The 20336-nt window shown below is 40.1% G+C and overlaps 1 protein-coding gene across 2 annotated transcripts in view; it reads left to right on the top strand.

The window, feature by feature from the left end:
- ARHGAP45 (Rho GTPase activating protein 45) overlaps window positions 1–20336 on the top strand; it is a 67531-nt gene that overhangs the window by 27049 nt on the left and 20146 nt on the right. For both annotated transcript variants that reach the window (XM_018559539.1, XM_018559540.1), the window contains exons 3-10: window positions 16106–16249; window positions 16369–16453; window positions 16565–16637; window positions 16775–16847; window positions 16941–17078; window positions 17469–17533; window positions 19902–20012; window positions 20143–20223. In XM_018559539.1, coding sequence (XP_018415041.1) covers window positions 16106–16249; window positions 16369–16453; window positions 16565–16637; window positions 16775–16847; window positions 16941–17078; window positions 17469–17533; window positions 19902–20012; window positions 20143–20223 — 770 coding nt within the window. The remainder of the gene's footprint in view (window positions 1–16105; window positions 16250–16368; window positions 16454–16564; window positions 16638–16774; window positions 16848–16940; window positions 17079–17468; window positions 17534–19901; window positions 20013–20142; window positions 20224–20336) is intronic.

A 20336-nucleotide genomic window follows, 5' to 3' on the forward strand; every position in this document is an offset into this window, starting at 1 on the left:
ATTACACGCTGCCCGGCTTCCTGATTGGCCACGAAGAAGCATGGAGCCGGCTCCCCGGGCCAATCAGGAAACCGAGCAGCGTCTAATGATGTGCCGCCTAGCTTCCTGATTGGTCGGGAACCCGGGCAATCAGGAAGCCAGATGGCAAATCATTACCCACCCCCCAGCTTTCTGAGGGGTGGGTAATGGAGATGGCTTCCCGGCCAATCAGGAAGCCGGGCCCCATTTAATGACTCGTTGCCGGCTTCCTAATTGGCCAGCTTCGACCAATCAGGAAGCTGGGCAACGAGTTAATACACAGCGCCCAGCTTCCTGATTGGCCAGAAAGCCGTCTCCATGCTTTCTTGTCCCTTGGGATCATGGAGATGACTTCCATGCTAATCGGGAAGCCGAGTGGTGAGTTATTACACGCCGGCTGGCTTCCTTTAATAGGACTTCTGGTACCGGAAAAAAATATTGGTACTCGTACTCTATACTGAAAAACTGGTATCGGTGCATCCCTAACATATAGCACATTCACATAAATCCTTGCCCTCAAGGATCTTACAATCTAAGATCCCGCAGGTAGCCCACAATTGAAAAAATCTGAATTTGAAAAAAAAAGGTTCTTCTTTAACTGATTGCAGTGCTAATTTATGTGTTACTATTCTATTTATTAAATAAGCCATGTACGATTTAAATTTCCGCTAATTCATGCTGGATAGTCTGAAAATTGAGCCCTAGGTGGCCCTGTCAATATTAAAAATCTAAGGAGCCAAATGAAAACTGGCTGTTGAACAGCAACTCTATCCAATGAGATGCAGTCACTGTTCAGGTATTCAGACAGCTCCCAATTAGAATTTTCAGAATGCCAATTTACAATGTAAATTTACTTTAAGTTTGGATGTAGCCACTGACCATTATACTAGGTAGCAAAAATCACTGGAGCAGGAGAGGAATGAGTATCTGTTGGTTTATGAGACTCCACAGGTTTATGGGATGGGTGGAGAAGACTGTGGGAAATTGAAGTTGGCCACACTTCAGATTAAACACATGCACTATATGGTAACTTTAAAGAGCACTTATAATTACAAAGAAAATCATAGATACAGTATATAGAAAACCACCTTTCAGGGCAATTTATTGATAAAAATGTAATTGCATTCTGCTTTAATTAGAAAGTATTAACTTGCTATCCCGTTCGGGAACTAACACTGGCCATACATTGCTTGTATTTCATCCTGCTGACTTGGCCAAAATTTGACCAAAGTTGATTTTTCAGTAAACCTTTATCGAAGGAAACGGGTGGAAAATTGTTGGCTGAACAGTGCCAGATGCAGGAGCTGCTTGGGTATTCAGTAGCGGCGTAACCAGCAGGGATTCCTCTATCCACACTGTTTTTAGCATACACAGGGGAATCTAATGATTTTTCTCATTCAGCCCTTCAGACTAATAACAGTATGTGGATAACTTAAAAAGAGATGAATGCCTTTGAAAAAATCTTTGTGAAAGCACTGTTCCTCAAACCTTGACTACAGTAACCTCCATGTAACTTTAATTAATTCCTTACTCTTTTGTGGACAAATTTGAGAAAACACCTCTATAAGTTTGAGTCCCTAGTTACACAGCATATCAAAAAATAAATTTTTACATTGTATTTCTCACCTTTTAAATATCTCTATAAAGCAGGTCTTTGGACAGACTGCAACCTTCTCTCTACAATTACAAAGTGGCAAGAAAGGCCCTTTCACATGGGCTGATTAGGAGAGGATCCGTGGATGGATCCTGTCTTGATCACAGCAGTATGGAGCTTGCGATGGAGGTAAAAACGGAAACTGCAGGACCCCATGTTGGTCTATGGGGAATCTAATGAAAATGGACATGTGTCTTCGTACAAACGGAGCCGGCAGCCAATGAGCTGTCGACTCTGTTCTGGTATTCTGAAAGTGGCCGGAAAAAAAAAAAGCCGGGATTCCTCAATCAATGCGCTCCTAGTGTTAATGCCAAAATCTGCTCAATTTTTTTTCGTTCAGCCTGTGGGTTGAACAAAAAAAAAATAGAGCAGCGTATGGCCAGCTTTTGACCCTGTTCACACTAGTACACACACTCCCGTGGGATGACTGCATTGTAGTGCGTAATCACACCTACCCTGTGCTCTGGTGCTGGAGGTGCCATTCTTTGGTAGATCTGATTGAGCTGGTCATTTGAAAAGTAGATATTAACGCAAACAATTGTGGGCATCCCTGCTCCATACTTGCCTTACCTGACATCCTCTTTACTGCTCACAGGCTAGTGCAGGCATTTGACTGGCTGATAAGGTAAAATATCTATTTCTCCCACCGAACGCAATGGTTTCTCCCACTTGCTTGTACATCCTGTAAAGACATACAAGCTAGTGGTAAAAAACACAGCGTTTAGTGGGTGAGAAGAAATTCCCCCACTCAGAAGTGTGAAATATATGCATCGGCTGGCAAGCACTGAAAAGGCGGTGTATCAACAAACAGGCCATTCAAGCCAACGGGGACATTTCCAACATGTTCCTGCTGGAAAAGTCAATCTAATAATTGACTCTGTTGAGGGGAATGGGTCACCAACAGTTTGAATTTCGCCCGATTCCTGTTGAATCAGCCAAAATTCACTGTGTGTAACCAGCTTAAGCGCGGACAGAATGATTGACCTACGCACAATTTGCCTGGAGACAAGAAGATAACCTGTAATTTCTAGAAGTCACATATTTAGATTTCAGCAGATATGACCCGTGGAAGACTGCGGTTTCAAAATCCCACTTATACTAATGTGCAGACAATGACATGCCACAGCAGGTTATCAGAATCAACATTTGTTTTGTCAGTATTGCCCTTTTATACTGCATACTTTGAGAAAATGTAAGAACAAAAATTGCAAAAGTAGCCTAGTAGCACCATGTAACCTTCAATAATCCTCCTTCCATAAGCTGGCCATACACTGCTTGAATTTGAACTTTGAGCTGTGGGTGGCCCTGTTGGCACCACTCTGTTTGACAAAAGTTGATATTTCATTAGATTTTTGTCAAATGAGTCGAGTGGAACCAATTAGCTGCCGTCACTGATGGGGTATTCTGACAGCTGCGGATACAAAAGCCTGGCAGGAGCGTTTCGCCAATCCACGTTGTTTAGCGAGGATGGAGGAATGAAGCATTTTTTTTTCATTCAGCCTATGAGACCACAGGAGAAAAAAGCATCAAGGGTGTGGCCAGCTTTAGTCTCTGCTAAGCAGTCTAACTGCTATCATAAGTATACTCTGTTTTCTTGTTTTTTTTTACAGTTCTTTTCCCTACATTTCTACATATGGTTGTATATAGAGAACCAAGAATCCATATGCTTTGTTTTATATGGCCGGAGCTTACTGCTTAATTTGATGTATCCATCCAGGAGTGCCTGCTGAATGAGTACACATTCACTTTTGTGTCATATGAGCATGCATGTTTGTAATATAATCTGCTTGAAGAAAGATTGGTGAGTGGTCAAATGATGCATGTATCTTCAAAAACTTTATAATGCCTGTGGCTAGTTTTAAAAAACCTGTAGCCAGACCATTCATTTAAAAAAAAAAATATTTCCATAATAAAGTGCATATATCATGTTTTAGGCATGTTATTTAACTGTAGACATCCAAAAGCCCTTAAACTTCTGTTGGGTGCTGCCATCTTGGATGTGATCCCATAGCCCCAGCCTACTCAGAGCTGTCACTCAAGACACACTCTATAGCAGGGGAGGGCTACTCCATTCCTCCAGCTGTGCTTTAACTACAAACCCCAACATGCCCCTGGGAGTCATGCCTGTAACTGTTAGTCTTGCAATGCCTCATGGGATTTGAAGTTCCACAACAGCTGGAGGGTCAGAGTTGCCCAACCCCCCGCTCTATAGTATTACCCTTCTGTCCTCCCTGGCTGCTTCATAAATGGTTATGTAGGGAAATGAGGGGTAAAAATTCCTGATCAGCACAAACCGTAATTAGACACTCATAAAGCAATTTGATGTACAAGGAGGGAGAGGGCTGTGCTAGAGAATTAAAGCTAGCCATATACCAGTAGAATTTAGTTCGAAGAATAGTTTTTCAGAACATTTGTATGCTTTATCTAATAGGGTCAAAACGACAATCGATTTTAAACGTAGTAACAAAAAATGGAAGGAGCGGTATGCAAAAAAAAAATCTCTAATGAATGTAATTGTAACAGTGAATGCAGTTTTAGGTTGAGAACTTCCATTGATTTTTAAAATTAAATATTAAAATAAATATATGTTCTGACCAGATTTTTTGCATAAATGTTTGTACGAAAATACACTAGTGTGTGACCAGCTTAACTTTTCTGGAGTAGTCTAATTTTCTAGCAAGTTCAACGGCACATTATACATGAATAATGAATGCAGCTGCCAGACTCATTCACCTAACCAACCGTTCAGTGTATGTAACACCCCTGTTAATCCCTCCACTGGCTTCCACTCGCCCCAAAAGATAAAATTCAAAATATTAACAATGACTTACAAAGCCATCTACAACTCTGCACCCGGCTATATCTCAAACATGGTCTCAAAGTATCACCCTAACCGTCCGCTCCGCTCTTCCCAAGACCTCCTGCTTTCTAGCTCCCTTGTCAACTCCTCCTATGCTCGCCTTCAGGACTTCACTAGAGTCTCTCCAATTCTTTACCCCAACCTGTCCGTCGTTCTCCCACCTTGACTGCCTTTAGGCGTACCCTGAAAACTCACCTCTTCAGGGAAGCCTATCCCACCTCAACCTAACTGCTCAACCATCACTTTCTCAAACAATTCATCCCCACACAGCTACCTCCTCATGTATCACTTCCCCCTCCCTTTTAGATTGTAAGCCCTCACGGGCAGGGCCCTCCTTACCATCTTGTCTTGAATTGTATTGTGATTGGAATGTCTTCCTTATATTGTAAAGCGCTGCGCAAACTGTTGGCGCTATATAAATCCTGTATAATAATAATAATGAATGAAAAATAATTTATGAAAGGAAAAACACTGCGAGTAAGCTTTTAAAATACTCTAAATTATTGTGCTTTTATCTGCAATTTGTTAAGTGATAGGGTCTCCTTAAATTCAGGAGGTTTATGGCACCCAAGAACCTGGTGAGTGCAGCCCTGATGTAAAGGGTAGCTATAATTTTAAAACACATAAGTGCTTGTAATATATCCAAGAACACCAAACAACTTGGACAATATAACTTCTCCCTGTGCATTGAAAGCTGTGATCAAAGACACAGTGTGCTATAAGCATTGCATTTCTTTTACATGCAGACTGTCTGCATCGGCACTGTAGCTGCAGACAAGGACTTAGAATAAGGAAGGCATTTTTTATCATCATTTATGGCTATTTATCCTGAAGACATTTATTCAAGCAGGAATATGGAGCAGATGCCTTCCCTGTTTCCGTTCCTGGCCTAAAGTTACCATTCAGACAACAGAGAGACTGAATGTAAACTATGCCATTCGTATGCTGACCTGGCTCTCTGATGACAGAGAAAAAAAAAGCCAGAGGACAGAGGTGATATTTGTAACATTGCTTGGTGGATCTTTGAATTAATGATGTGGAGCCACGCACAACCACGTCATTCATTACCACACCCACTTACAGGATCTGGGAATAAAGAGACTGCAAGTCCCATCTGCCACCGAGGCAGGGGGACTTATAGGTTTCAATGGAGCAATATATGACTTCACTTTTAGTCCACTGATAGCTTCTTCTAGCCTATAACTGAAGCTCCATACCTAATTACGGACCTGGGGCTGGAGGAAGAGCCTGAAGGATTCTGGGCATTGGATCCACGATACACTGATCATCGTTGCAATTCTTTGCAGGCTCTCCAATTAAAAAAATTAACAAATGCACATTATTTTCTTTCATCAATGTGGGTGCAATTAATACATTTTTGCCAAAGGTGGAATATGCCTTTAAAATAGATAATGGGGGGAATTTATCAAAACTGGAGCAGACAAAATCTGAAGCAGCTGTGCATGGCAACCAATCAACATTTCTCTTTCTTTCATTTTCAAACCTTAACTGAACAAACTAAAGAGAGAAGTTGATTTGGTTGTCATGGGCAACTTCTCCAGATTCTGTCTGCTCCAATTTTGATCAATTCCCCACAATGTGCTTTAAAGGAACAGTTAACAAAGTGGACTTTTGTAAATCCTGAAAAAGTAGGGTCTTTCACTGTCACTTTCTGTCAATCTACTTCTGGTAGGTCTTGTTTCTGGTATGTGGCTTGCACTAAGTGAACTCTTCTCCTAATAAGCCCCTTTGGAATTTTTTTCTTCCCAAAGTAGATTGTATCCTGTATTTATACAGCTTGCCCGTGTTCTTCTCCTCCCCCATTACCAAATCAGACTGCAGCCCCCAGGGTGAGGGGGGAAGTGAAGGAGAGGAGAAAGGAGAGGGAGAAACAAAGTAGAGAGGTTGAAAGAGGACATAGCTTGGCTTATTCACGGAAAGAATCTGTTCGCACATAATTGTGGCGTCCCCGGACAAATCGCTACTACAGCCCATTCAATAAACTGAAATACCTGGGATCTTGGATAGTATTTGCATCTGCAGTTTAGGTTGAGGCTGGATTGTTGCCATTTAGTTTTTGCCAGAAGATCTGCAATTTACTTAAGGGGCAGGTGGTGCCCTGAAGTTATGTTGGAAAGTTCCTTTCACCTTGTTCTGAAATGTGCTTATGTTCCAAAATCCAGTCTATGCTTCAGGAACCCAGTAATGGGGATCCCAATATATTTCTACCTGAAGAAGGTGAGTGTGAAAAGCTGGGGTGGGGCTTTGCAGTCTTGTAGGTACAAAAGTTTAATATATTGTCTGTGCTTGATTTTGTACATGTTGGTTTAACAGTGCCATGAAATTATTATTTTTATTATTATACAGGATTTATATAGCACCAACAGTCTGTGCAGCACCTTCCAATATAGAGAATTTGAACATTAAGTATTAGCAGGCAGCTCTGCATTTAACCCATAATGTTTAATGCTAATATCCAATATGATTGTTTGAGGTTTGTTCTAATATAGCTGCATTATTCTTTCTTGTTAATCCTTTGACGTAATTGATTCTTTATGAATTTTACATCTTCACTGCTCAGTCCCTTCAAAGACCCCCACACAGTGATTGCCCTGTCCATTTTTATGTACAGAGTTAATTAAAAGGAATTGCAGCAGCAAGGGTCCTGTGATCTACTGGAGGGGTTTGGTAATTAACACTAATTACAGGTAATCAGGCAACACTGCTTTGGGACTGTTGCTAATATTTATGTAAGGTTTAGAAAGTATGCAGTGTCTACCAAAAGGGCAAAGCATCTTTCTAACAAATTACAAAATAACAGCGTCTGAGGAAAGCTTTTACCTGTGACCACACATATTATATTCTGATTAAACAATCTCTTTAATGGTGATCGCATATGTATCGATATGATCATTTAATCAATCATTTAATTTGACTAAATTAAAATCGCAAACCCGAGACCCTCTATTTGATTGATTTTTGTGAGCTTCTGATCAATTTTGACTCTGTCCATGTTAAAAATTTGTCAATTTTTAACATGACCTCTGACCGATCTAACAAATATCTGCAGGTGTGCCAGTGAATTGATTACAATACATATTGATTAAATGATGGTTTTTAAGAGATTGTTTAGATTTTTGCATGGTATTTCGGCAAAGTCCCAAACAATACCGTCTGTGTTGTTTCTCTCAATAATAAATGATGAATCGCTTGTACCCAGATCAATCACAAATTGCTACTTTTATGGCCACCGTTAGATTTACCAACAACTATATAATTTGAACAGATTGTTTGGATAGGATCTCATACTGCATAATTGTTGGTAAATGAAATTGTGCAATGGCTGTGCAATCCAATTGTAACATGAATGACCAACTTAAGGTTGGCTAGTCTGTTTAATATTTATTTACAAGGAATGCTATTGATTCCCACATTGCTTGTGTGAGTCGGTGAGTGTATGTGTTGTCTCCCAGGCCATAACTAACACGTGCAAGTGCTGGAAGTACTTGTTATTCCTCAGAGAGCATAGCCTTTCTGTGTAGATATGGGAAGAGTTGCTTCACTATGTGTGCACTGAATACAAATGTAAATCAAATTGTTGAGATTTGTGCCACAGGGTCGGATTTACTTCTCTGGAGCCTGCCAACCTCCCGGGATAAAAAGTCCCTGCCGTCCCTGTGCTTAATACAATAAAGCAAAGCAATCCACATCCAAGACCCCTGCCCAACCCCACCTTCTGTCTTCCCGAGGTTGCGCAGCCCCGATCAGGCGGGGACAACTGTAGAAAAAATAAATAAAAATAATACAGACAGAGGAGCGGTGCCCCTCTGTGGAGGGTGCCTATAGGCAGATGCCTTCATTGCCTAGTTAGAAATTCAGGCACTGGGTATCCATAAACGTTCACATTCAGCTGTTGGCTGTGGAATCTCCGGGAGACAGCTGAATGGGGCAGGTGATGAGTCAGTGATTGCCAAGACTTGCCAACAGAGACTTGTCAATAGCCTATTAACAATCAATGATGCTGACAGTGGGCAGAGCCTGATTGGGAACTCTGAGAGGCTAGTTACCCATCAGGTTCACCTCTCTTGTGATGGACAGCAGGCAGTGGGCCGACTGAGCAGATAGGACAGGCTGCTATAGTCTATGGAATCTGCTTGTCATCAGTCAGACCTGATGGGGAACTAGTCCATTGGCATACCCATCAGTCTCTGCCCACTGTCAGCATCACTGGTTCTTAAGGACACTGTCAGCTATGGAATCCTCCCACTGCCTGCTGTCAATCACAAGGGAGGTAGACCTGATGGGAAACTAGTCTTTCAGAGTTCCTCATCTGTCTCAGCTCACCCACAGCAAAAATGCTCGGCTACTGCGCCTGCCTGCGTGACAGTGGCCAGGTAGAGAGCTCAGTATCGTTGAGTCTGTGATTTTATCAGGCTCAGCCTTACAGACCTGCACTAAGGACAAAGTGTGTTCCGCACCGCAAATGCCGGAGCTTATGCCAAATGAATGCTCTTGTTTCCAACAGAAAAATGATACTAGGACATACACTAACATTTGTCATGTGGTTGCACAATGGAATTCTAAATAGTGTCTACAACACTCTATATGAACTCCAGGGAATGTCTCAGCATGTGGAAAACAGTCCCTGGAATTCATAAAGAGTGTCGTAGGCACTCATTAGAAATCTGTCTCCCGTCCATGCAACAAATGGCTCAACTTGCGACACCTTACTGTCGCTAAGGTGTATATGAATTGCCTCAGACAGAATTTTGTCTGCGCTACAATACTTACATGTGCGACACAATTTACTCCAACACGGAAGAGGTGTTTTTCACAACCGTAGGGCCAAATTGTAAAGGGTCGCACATAAGAATTATCTGAAATTGCTGCACAAGTCAGATATTGGGGGGCATTAAAACATAGGTTTTACCTAAGGAACCTTTGGAGATGGACCTATGGCGACAAGGCAAATGGGGAAAGGGGGACTATTCTCAAGTATAATATTAACATTAACGTGGAAGGTAAAGCCAACCTGGGAATTGAAACAAGAGGGATGTATGGGTTGCTGAAAACAGTCAGAAGTTCCTGGCTGATAGGCCATATAGTGTGATAGCAGTTTACGATATAAAGCAGACAGAATGGAAAAAAACCTTACTGAATTAACTTCTGTTAAAATAAATACAGTAGGTAGCATTCATGTTCAAAAAGTAGCAGCATCTTTATGAAAACCCATCATCTATCACAAATGCATGAGGCAGCAGAATATTTAAATAGAGCTTTGATGATTTGTCCACCCATCTGGGGGGGACAGTAGTCTGGTTGAAAAATCTGTGCAACCTATAAATAGCCTCTTCTTTATGAAAGAGGTCTGCTGAAGTGTCTACGGTCTCACAAAAATATCTGTAGGGTCTTTTTTTCTCAGACAGTTTAAGTGTGCGCGCTAACAAAGGAAATACCATTGCTATGTACACAGTGGATGTCCTTCTACAAAATCATGTTATGCACGTAATATTGTCAGCCATAGGAATGGCCTATCTGTACTCAGATTGAAACCTTATGTGTTTTTGAGCTATTTATAGGGTTTGTTTTTTGTTTGTTTTTTTAAGAACGACCTCTTAGGTGATTACCTTTTTTTGTAACGTGTGTTCTATAGGGTGTTTACTTTATTGCTGTTTGCCCGGCCCTAAAAAACCCAATTTGTAGTCTGGAATCTTTACTAAGCCTATTTTGTTTTTGCTTTGTTTGTTTAAATTTGATTAAGCATGGTGATTTATAGTACACAAAACTGAGTGAATAAGATCAGTTAATACTAGATGAAATCTGGATGAGGATTAATTAAATAGGCTGAGATAGCCATGGATAATCCCATAAACCATGGGAAATGTTCATACTATTTTTGTTAAATATGAAGAATACACAACATTCCATTTACATGAATTTTATTGAAATATACATACAGGGAGTTCATAATAGGATAAAGTCATTAGAGTTACCACACAGGGTATGATAGAATAGGTTGCAAATATTGGAAAATATATATCCCTATACTGAAAATGTTTAAGACTACTTGTATAGTTGGATTAGAGCTATGCTAGTGTATCAAAGGTGAATAAAACAATTCCTATCCCCGTGCTGTAAACTACCCTGATATATCAATGACTAGCACACATGTCAGTTAAAGACTGGCTGTAGATCAGCTAAAAGCATGCAGGTCAAAAAATGCTTGACTCCACAAAAAACACTAGCCTGGCGTTGAGGTTTCGGAACTCTTTTGTATCTACATGCCAGTGGAGGCACAAGTGTTATCAATGGAGATTTAGAGACTCTTCCATTTACTACATTTTCAGGGTCAGTTGAGACACAGGAACATTTGGCCAAGGGTTTCATGCTAAAGTCAATAAGGAGGAGACTGGGAGGAGGAAGCATTGCAGACAGATGCTTCCAGCACTACTTCCCTCAAGGGGGAAAAATAATGTTTGTAAAATTATGATAATTTGTAGAGGTGCACCGAAATTTTAATTTCAAAACCAAAATATAAAAAAATTGTCAGGCCGAAACCGAAAACTTTACATTTTTTTATATTTATTTTTATTTATTCATTTTTTGTTAAATATTATTATTTTTTACTTAACTTTTAGGGGCTTCGGGGAAATATTGGGGCTCTAAACAGACCCCTGATATTTCCCTTTTAAAATAGAAAAAGAGATTGAGAACACAGAGCCCTCAATCTCTTTTTCTGCAGCCCCAGTTATAAATTAACAGGAATCCTCTATACTGAGTGTTCCTGTTCATTCATAACATGAGAACAGAGTATGTTTACTATAACCACAATCATGAATGAACAGGAGGTGATGTAGATCACTTCTCATTCATTCATAATTGAGGATACAGTAACCATACTGTGTCCTCATTTATAAACACTCAGCAATCTCTGATCGCTGAGTGTTTGTACCCCGCTCTCCTTCCTGACAGCTGTCACAGGAGGCTGAGCGAGCGGTGCTCAGCCTGGCTGTCTCTGCCCACACTGCTCTCTGATCTGTCACAGGAGGCTGAGCGGTGTGGGAGGAGAGACGCTGGCCGCTCACAGCGCTCTCCTCCTGCAGCGCTCAGCCGCCTGTGACAGGTCCTCTCCTCCCGGCTGGGACACAGAGCAGCGTCCAGCAAGGAGGAGAGAAAGAATGGATGCACCGCTGTATCGGGCAGAAAATTGCACTTTCGGCATTATGCCAAAAGTGCCATTTTCGGCCGATATGTTTCGGCAGCCGATATATCGGTGAATTCCTAATAATTTGTATGCTCTAAAAAAAGTTTTAAAAGATAAATTATTGTTTCATTATACAGCACATACCACTACTGCATTCAAAATGCATGAAAATGTTCTAGTCCTTCCGAATTTCTTGTGTTTGTTTTAACTTTGACAAATTTCAAATTTTCATGATGATTTATATTTTACATGACAATGAAGGAAAGCATCCCAGTATTTACATGACTATTTCTGATTGTGCTGATACCTTAGTTGCTGTATGGGCTCCTTGCATTATTTGCATGGTTTGAATTCTGTTTGCAGTGCGGAGAGACACCATTTATGGTATTGAATAATGACTTTAGTCTAAAGCTAGCCATACACTGTTATTTTTAGATCAACCTGCGGGCTGAACAAAAAAAATATAACAGATTTCTCCATCCACGCTAAGCAGCATGGGTGGACAAGTCTCCTGGTGTGTCATTTGTATTCTGACAGCGACGGGCATACTTCTGTCAGAATACCGGAATAGTGACGGCATATGATTGGCTGCCATCACTATTTGGCCGAACATTTCCCATCCGGCTACTTTGATTTTATGATTAAAGGATGCTGGACGGGGGTGACAGGTCCACCCACTGAATATATCTCTGTTGGTTTATCAAGAACCATCTAAAATTCATACAGTGTATGGCCAGCTTTGGTGCAACTTGGCCCTGAAGCTGAGCACCCTCTTTTTATTATGTGTCCCTTTTCACACAACATAACGGAAAATTAATTCAAAATAAATATCACCTTTTAGATATCTCTATTTAGCAGGCCTTTGCAAGTTTCTCTCTCAATTTCAGTTACAGGAAACTCTGACTGTCCTAACAGAAAGACTAACAGGGCTATTCACAAAAGGGTGAAGAGTTTGGAGAAGGCAGGAGAAGTGAACAATCTAGAACAACATAGCTGATGTAGAAAAATTCTCCAATTCAAACTCTTCACCCTTTTGTGAATAACCCCGTTAGACGAAGAACAGGACCCCCCTCTTTAACATGCAATGTCTTCAGGGCTTTGTTAGGACAGACAGTCCTGCTCATCTAGTTTACAATTGACAATAATATCTGCCAGCACACTAGAGACAGGTTCAATTATTTGTAACAACACTCTCCCCAACCCCCCAGACAGTGAGAACTAAGCAGGATTTTACAGTCCTGAAATTAGAAGAAAGATCATCTAAAAAAAGGTAAGTTGCAACTTTTACGTTTTTTTTAAATCGTGCTATGTGAATGAGATTGGGTAACAAGTATTGAGTAGGTGTTATCCAAATTTGGCTGCAAAAGTGGACATATACTTTATATCCTGGAAAACTTCCTGCAGTAGCAAATTCTCCCTGCTTCACAATGTTTACCATGAGTGGGCATGGTCATCACATGAGCTGGAACCACTCTGCTTGCTTACCGATCATATGATCTTGATTGGCCAATCTCTTCTGCAGTGCTCACAGCTGTTTTTAGCCATCTGAACACATTCAAACGCTTCTAATGGAGTGCTTAGCAGCATTGTAACAAGAATATTGGCAGAATGAGCAGGGAGAGGGACTTCTTGGGGAAAAAAACTATTTACAATTCAGGTCAGGAAACAGCTAGAAGAAACAAGTAACTGTCTTAAAATAGTCACATCTTTCTAAAAATAGAAAAAACTTTAAATAAATCAAAACATCTATGTTTCATGTTATCGGAATATACAGTAGGAAATTTCTGCTTATTGAGCTTATTAGAATCATTAATAACAAAGCAACAAAGTGATCTAAACGGAAAGGAAAGAAAACAGCTGCAATTTGTACAGAATGTAACACTAAAGAGAAGTTACTAGTGTTACAAAAGAAGCTATCAGCTATTCTTAAGCCTAGAACAGCTGCATCCTCACCTGCCTCCGCTGTTGTAGTCAGTGCCAGGACCCCTAACACCCAGTATAGAAATGCGAAAGTGTACCGCTCTTCATTTTGTCCAGTTTAAATCAGGGTCTCAGTGACCCCATTCACACAAAGGCGTTTTTTATCTCCTTTCCCTAAGCGTGACAACGCTCAACAAGAAGAATCCCATTGTTCTCAATTGCCCCTGTTTACACCTGAGCACTGTCAGTTGTTCCTAGTTTGCATAAAGCTCAAAATAGTACATGAGCATCTTTTGGGGCAGAATCGTGCATTTTGTCCTCATAGATTTTAATGGGAGCATCTATAAAATACTTGCATGTTTGTGAGCATTATTCAGACGCTCCAGATTAAAAAGTCTATTTACTATTTTGCTCCTTTACTACAAGTCACGCAGAAAATGTGCAACAATGCCTCTAAATCATCTGGCTTGGCTCACGTTGAGCTGTGAATGGAGCCTTAAGCTGTCTGTAGATCACTCAATAGAAGCGAGATTCCAAGAATTGCTTGGGATTATTGGGCTGTTTTTCTACTCCAAGAGGGCAGGTAGTTGAGGGAGCTCATCACACAAGGAGTTGTTCCAACTTGTCCTTCACTCTATTTAGAAGTGTGAAGGGTCAGTTTGTGAACTGCCGCCCCAATGCTTGTAATAGTTTTCCGTAATTATTTTTCCTAAGTTTGGAGACACAGCAGAGAAGCAGGCTGGGTGTGAAGTCAAGCATTCCAGTATAATAAATATGTTAGTAACACAGGAAAAAAGAAGCAATTTTGTGGGGAAGTGCTGTTACTTAGATTTATTAGTATTTCGTTTTACTATTTAAATGATTTTATTCATTTTACAATGGTTAATTCTGGTGTGGTGATGAGAATGATTTAAAAGACCTTTTGATACTTAATATACTAAATATACAAAATATTTTATTTATATAATGTAATTGGCTAGTGTAAGGATTTGAGCGAGTTGGGCCAAATTGTGATGGCTAGATGACTGGGTCAGAGCAACTCCAAAACTGCAGTTCTTGTGGGATGTTCCCGGTCTACACTGATCATGACCTACCAAAAGAGGTCCAAGGACGGAAAACTGGTGAACTGGTGACAGGTTCAGCGGTGGCCAAGGCTCACTGATGCATGTGGGGAGCGAAAGCTGGCCTATGTAGTCTGATCCAATAAAAGAGCTACTGTAGCTCAAATTGCAGAAAAAGTTAATGCTGCTTCCGATAGAAAAGTGTCTAAACACGCAGTGCATTGCAGTTTTTTTTGCGTATGGGGCTATGTAGCCACAGACTGGTCAGGGTGCCCATACTGACTTGTGTCCACTGCCAAAAGCACCAACAATGGGCACGTGGGCATCAGAACTGGACCATGGAGCAATAGGAGAAGGTGGCCTGGTCTGATAAATCACATTTTCTTTTACATCATGTGAAGTGGCGGGCGCGTGTGTGTACTTGAAAAAGAAATGGCACCAGGATGCACAATGGGATGAAGGCAAGCCAGCGAGGAGACAGTATGATGCTTAGGGCAATGTTCTTCTGGGAAACCTTAGGTCCTGCCATTCATGTGGATGTTACTTTGACACGTACCACCTGCCTAAACATTGGTGCTGACCAAGTATATCCCTTGGAAATGGTATTCCCTGATGACAGTGGCCTCTTGCAGCAGGATAATTCGCCCTGCCACACTGCAGAAAATGGTTCAAGAATTATTTGAGGAACACAACAATGAGTTTGAGGTGTTGACTTGGCCTCCAAATTCTCCAGATCTCATTCCAATCGATCTGTGGGATGTGCTGGAACAACAAGTCCTATCTATGGGGGCCTCACCTCACAACTTACAGGACTTAAAGGATCTACTACTGCCAGCTTGGTGCCAGATACCACATCATACCTTCAGAGGTCTAGTGGAGTCCATGCCTCGACATATCAGGGCTGTTTTGGCAGCAAACGGGGGAACTACTCTATATTGGGCGGGAGGTCATAATGTTATGGCTGATCGGTGTATATATTCATGTGAATAAGTAAGTGCACCCTATGGAAATGACAAGCATTGGAATAAAGGGATATGTAGTTACATAACAGTTTACATAACAGTCCAATTGATATTTGCATATTCCCTAATTCTTGTCAGGACTCGATAGTTCACATCTCTAACCCCTTTTATTTTATTTCTTAGTTTGTCGAGAAGTGTCAAGCATTGACTATACAGTGGTAAAATGTAATAAATACATAAAGTTACAATACATTCTGTCTTGGTGGTTGCTTTTGCAGTCCTAGGTATTAATTTAGGGTTAGAGAACAACAAATCTTATTAATTAAATTAAGTGATGTTCTGTAAAGTAATATATGTTTAAAAAAAAAGCAGAATTATTTCTATAAGCTTGTATATGAGCATATATTTTCTTTTTTTGACCTACAGAGGTAAAGGAAACCCGGCGTCCACTGGCTCATGAGTGTCTTGGGGAAGCACTAAGACTCCTTCGCCAAGTAATAAACAAATATCCTCTCCTCAACACTGTTGAGACTCTGACTGCAGCTGGGACCCTCATCTCCAAAGTTAAAGGTCAGAATTGTTCCAGACAAGTTGTAGAATCCATTAAATATTCAGTGATGTGGTAAAATTTGAAATCTTCCACATGTTATCATGTTTCATCAGTCCCTTCTTAAACCTTTATATAACAGGTTTCCACTATGAAGCAAGCATTGAAAATGAAAAGCGTGACTTTGAGAAAGCTTTGGAGAGCATGGCTGTGTGCTTTAGCAGCACGTGAGTTGTAGGGATCTTGCAAGGGATATGGGGAATAAATATTCTTGGAAATACAGTAGTGAACGTGGATAATTTTTTGCATTGTACATGTATTTGTTATATCTATTTCAGAATCTCAGAATTCCTTATGGGAGAAGTGGACAGTAGCACCTTATTATCTTTACCACTCGGGGATCAGAGTCAGGTAAGGCATGGTTGTAGTTTATGTGGTTGCATGTCATACCTATTCAGTTTTATTTGAATTATGTTAGAGTTCTAGCCTCCTACTGGCCCTATAACTCTAGTTCAATATTTGATTTTCAACCTTTTACCTCAAAACAGTCCATGGAGAGCTTATACGGTAGTCTTTCTGGAGCGGAGAGTACATTGGCCAGTGCAGAGTATGTGGATTCAGGTGAGCAAAGCTATAATTTACATCAACACAGTGAAGTTGAAAGCTCCATTGAGAATATCTGTGGCATGATGTATTGATGTTGTATGATTACAGGAAGCCCTTTTGGTGATGATGTGGACATCATCTTACAGAAGAGTGAAGGAGGTGTACGAGCGGCTTTCTCCTATGCCAAAAAACTTGCAAAATACATGAAAGATCTGACCAGTTACATTGAGAAGAGGACAATCCTGGGTAGGCTGGGGGAGAAGGGATAACGTTAAAATAAATTGAAATAAGACCTCCTACATCAAAGTAGTCAACCTCGGCACTCCAGCTGTTGTGGAACTGCAAGCCCCATGAGGCATTTTAAGACTCTGACAACCACAGGCATGACTCCCAGAGGCAGAGGCACGTGGACCCTGTAGCTTCACCACACCTGGAATGCAGAGGTTGCCTACCCCTGCCCTCCATACATCTTCCATTTATATCAAATTAAAAAATGTTAATGTCTGTGTTTCACATTATGTCAGTTTGCACACTCTCTCCTAGTTTTTTCTTTTGTTTCTTAGGTTTTACAGTGTTATTGTATTGCATACTGTGTCATTACAAGGCTAACTTTCCTTTTATTCCCATTATCTACAGAGATGGAGTATGCCAAGGGACTTCAGAAACTGGTGAACACCACCAAAGGTGCCATAACACAAGAGGTAAGAGAATAATTGTGATGAGGAGAAGTACTGAAATAATTTGGTTTATTGGTTCATCACCATAAAGTATACCAAGGGGTGTATTGATAAAAAGTTTGCGAAACTGACATTTTTGTTTAATGTAATGTTGGAATATGCCACATCATGACCAAAAGATGGAGCTGAGAAACATAGGAAACATTTATTTGCTTAGCTCCTCAGCTCCATCTAGTGGACATAATGCAGTATTTTCCAACAACTGCATTTATTCAGCACAAGAAAACATTCGATTGTGCCCTATTTGCTCATAACAAATGTAAATCTCAGCTTTGCAGAACGTTTGGCTCTGCACTCCACACTGGTAAACCTGTCCAATTATTTCCCCAGCAAAGGCCACAAGTCAGTTTTTCGCTTTCCTTTATATTTATATTGTATATTTATATTGTTAATGGCTGGTATGGTAGGACTGAGCAGCATATCTGGTGTGAATGACATTTTGTGTGACACTTCAATCATGTCTTTGAGTCACAGGAACCCATTGTAGTGAATGTTCAGGTATTCCATATTACTTTATTTAAACAAATTCTTTGCACTTGACATATGTGGACAAATCAACTTGGTATTTGAGGATATAAAAGACAAAATGGATTACTAGTTACAAGGAATTTTAACATTAGCGATGAAAATGTTATTTCAGGTAACAATCTTATTTCTTTGTGGTAGCCGCCAAAGCCTCACACTACTTTTCTTGGGGGACAAAATAATAAGGTTAGAAAACCATATCTGTTTTCTAATGTTTGCTCACAAGATAAGAAGCAGTGGGACCAAATGCACTCTCCCCCCCCTCTTCTTTGCTGCCTAAACAGGAATGTTTGTGTGACCAGAATGTTACTGATTGGAGCAGGCGCTGGGCTAAAAGACAGCATGGGATGTCCAGGACAGGCATGCACATTGCACCATTATGTATACTGGCACAACTTTCAAGGCTCAAAGTTTCTGTGGTACAGATGTGCTAACTATGCAAAAAAATGCATTTAATGTAGGATTTTTCTCACCATGTTGAATAAATATGTAAACCTCATGAAAATGAATGGAATTTAGATTTGTGTAGCCTTTTTTTGTGATAAAATGAATGCATTGACTAAAACACACAAGTGTTGATGGACCCTGGGACTTTTTGTAGCATAATTAGCTTTCTTTTATTTAACAGGCAAATCTATCCCACACCTAAATACTTGTCTCAGGAGCCTCTAATTTAAACAGCCTTTCTCTGATTGATTCTCACAGTCAGTGATGACACTGAGTAAGCTGCCCATACACCAGTAAAATTTTGGAATGATTTTTTTAAAAGCTAGTGGGGACAAATTAGTGATCTTTTTCAACCATAAAAGAAAAAGGAGCAGGATGGAACTTTTTTCCCAAATGAATAAAATTCTATCAGTGATTGTGATTTGTGTTGGAGAAACTCCATGAACTCCAAAATCAAGTGTTAAAATCACATAAAAATTTTGAATGACATTCATCAAGTCTCTGATAGCATTAATAAATGTTCTGATGAGATTCTTCGTATGAACGTTTGTACAAAAATCTACCAGTGTATGACCAGCTTTATTCCCAGCTTTACTTCCTCCATACTAGTATTCAGCTTGTCAGGCAGATGGGTTGCCCATCTAAGGTTTCTGATAAAAGTATTCATCTTTCTCTCAGATTTTTAAGTGTACAATATGTGTGAGTATTAAATAATATTGAATTTCCTGGAATTTTCTTCCATGCATTTGCTTTGCTCTACCCTTTAACAGGTTTAAACAGCCCCTCTTGAACATTGCTTACCCTTTTTCCTCTAAATCACCATGCATGCTACAGATTGAAATGGAGAATGATATGGCTTATGATACTTTATCTAGTGATCTATGAGTCATTATGTCCATTATATTTAGAATAGTCAGTGTAAAGTCATCATGTGAATTCTTAAGTTAGCCACACACAGGAAGATTTTATTGTGAATGCTCATAACTAAGATGCTATTAGGATATTCCATAATGCAATCAGAGACTTGACGAATGCCGTTTGAAATTTAATTTGGTTTTAACATTTTGTTTTTGAAAATGAATGAAATTTCCCAAAGAGACAACACATTTACTGTTAGAAATTTGTTCATTCAAGAAAAATTTTCCATCCTGCCACTTCGATTTTTTTAAATTTGTCACTATGGTCGAAATCAATTACCAGTTTGACCCCATTAACTATTAGAAAATTGAACAAGCGATCTGAAAACAAATATTTTTGTAATGCATTCTACTGGTGTATGGTCAGCTTTACTCTGAGATGTATCTGATTTAACCTTGCTCTATCATTTTTAACTCTTTCTTTTGCTGTCTTTCATCCATAGCCATATTTGCCTTTCCAGTCGATTTATTCAGTGGCTTTGGAGCAGGACCAGGAACATGCACATGGAGTCCTCCACACATCTCTGACACTTCAGCAGCAGACATATATGCAGGTATGAGATCAAACTATTGACTGCATCATGTTTCAAATGTGTGTTATTGGCCAGCACTGAAAGAAAAAAAAGCCCACTGCATGAAAATATTACACTTTCTCTTTGCACTGTTGTTTCATTCTCTCTGAAGCCAGTGAATATGCGACGCTTGGAACATGAGAAACGCAGAAAAGAGTTGAAGGAGCAGTGGCAGCGAGCTCAGCGCAAACTGGTAAGACTTAACAATTGACATCCTCTCTGTATTTAGCCCCAAAAATTGAAAGTCCATTTTAGTTCATTCATCTTCAATTAATGCACACATATCTAGCAATGCAGCGTGTGTAC

The sequence above is a fragment of the Nanorana parkeri genome, unplaced genomic scaffold, assembly GCF_000935625.1.
Source record: "Nanorana parkeri isolate BGI_ZX_2015 unplaced genomic scaffold, ASM93562v1 scaffold401, whole genome shotgun sequence".
Classification (NCBI taxonomy): domain Eukaryota; kingdom Metazoa; phylum Chordata; class Amphibia; order Anura; family Dicroglossidae; genus Nanorana; species Nanorana parkeri.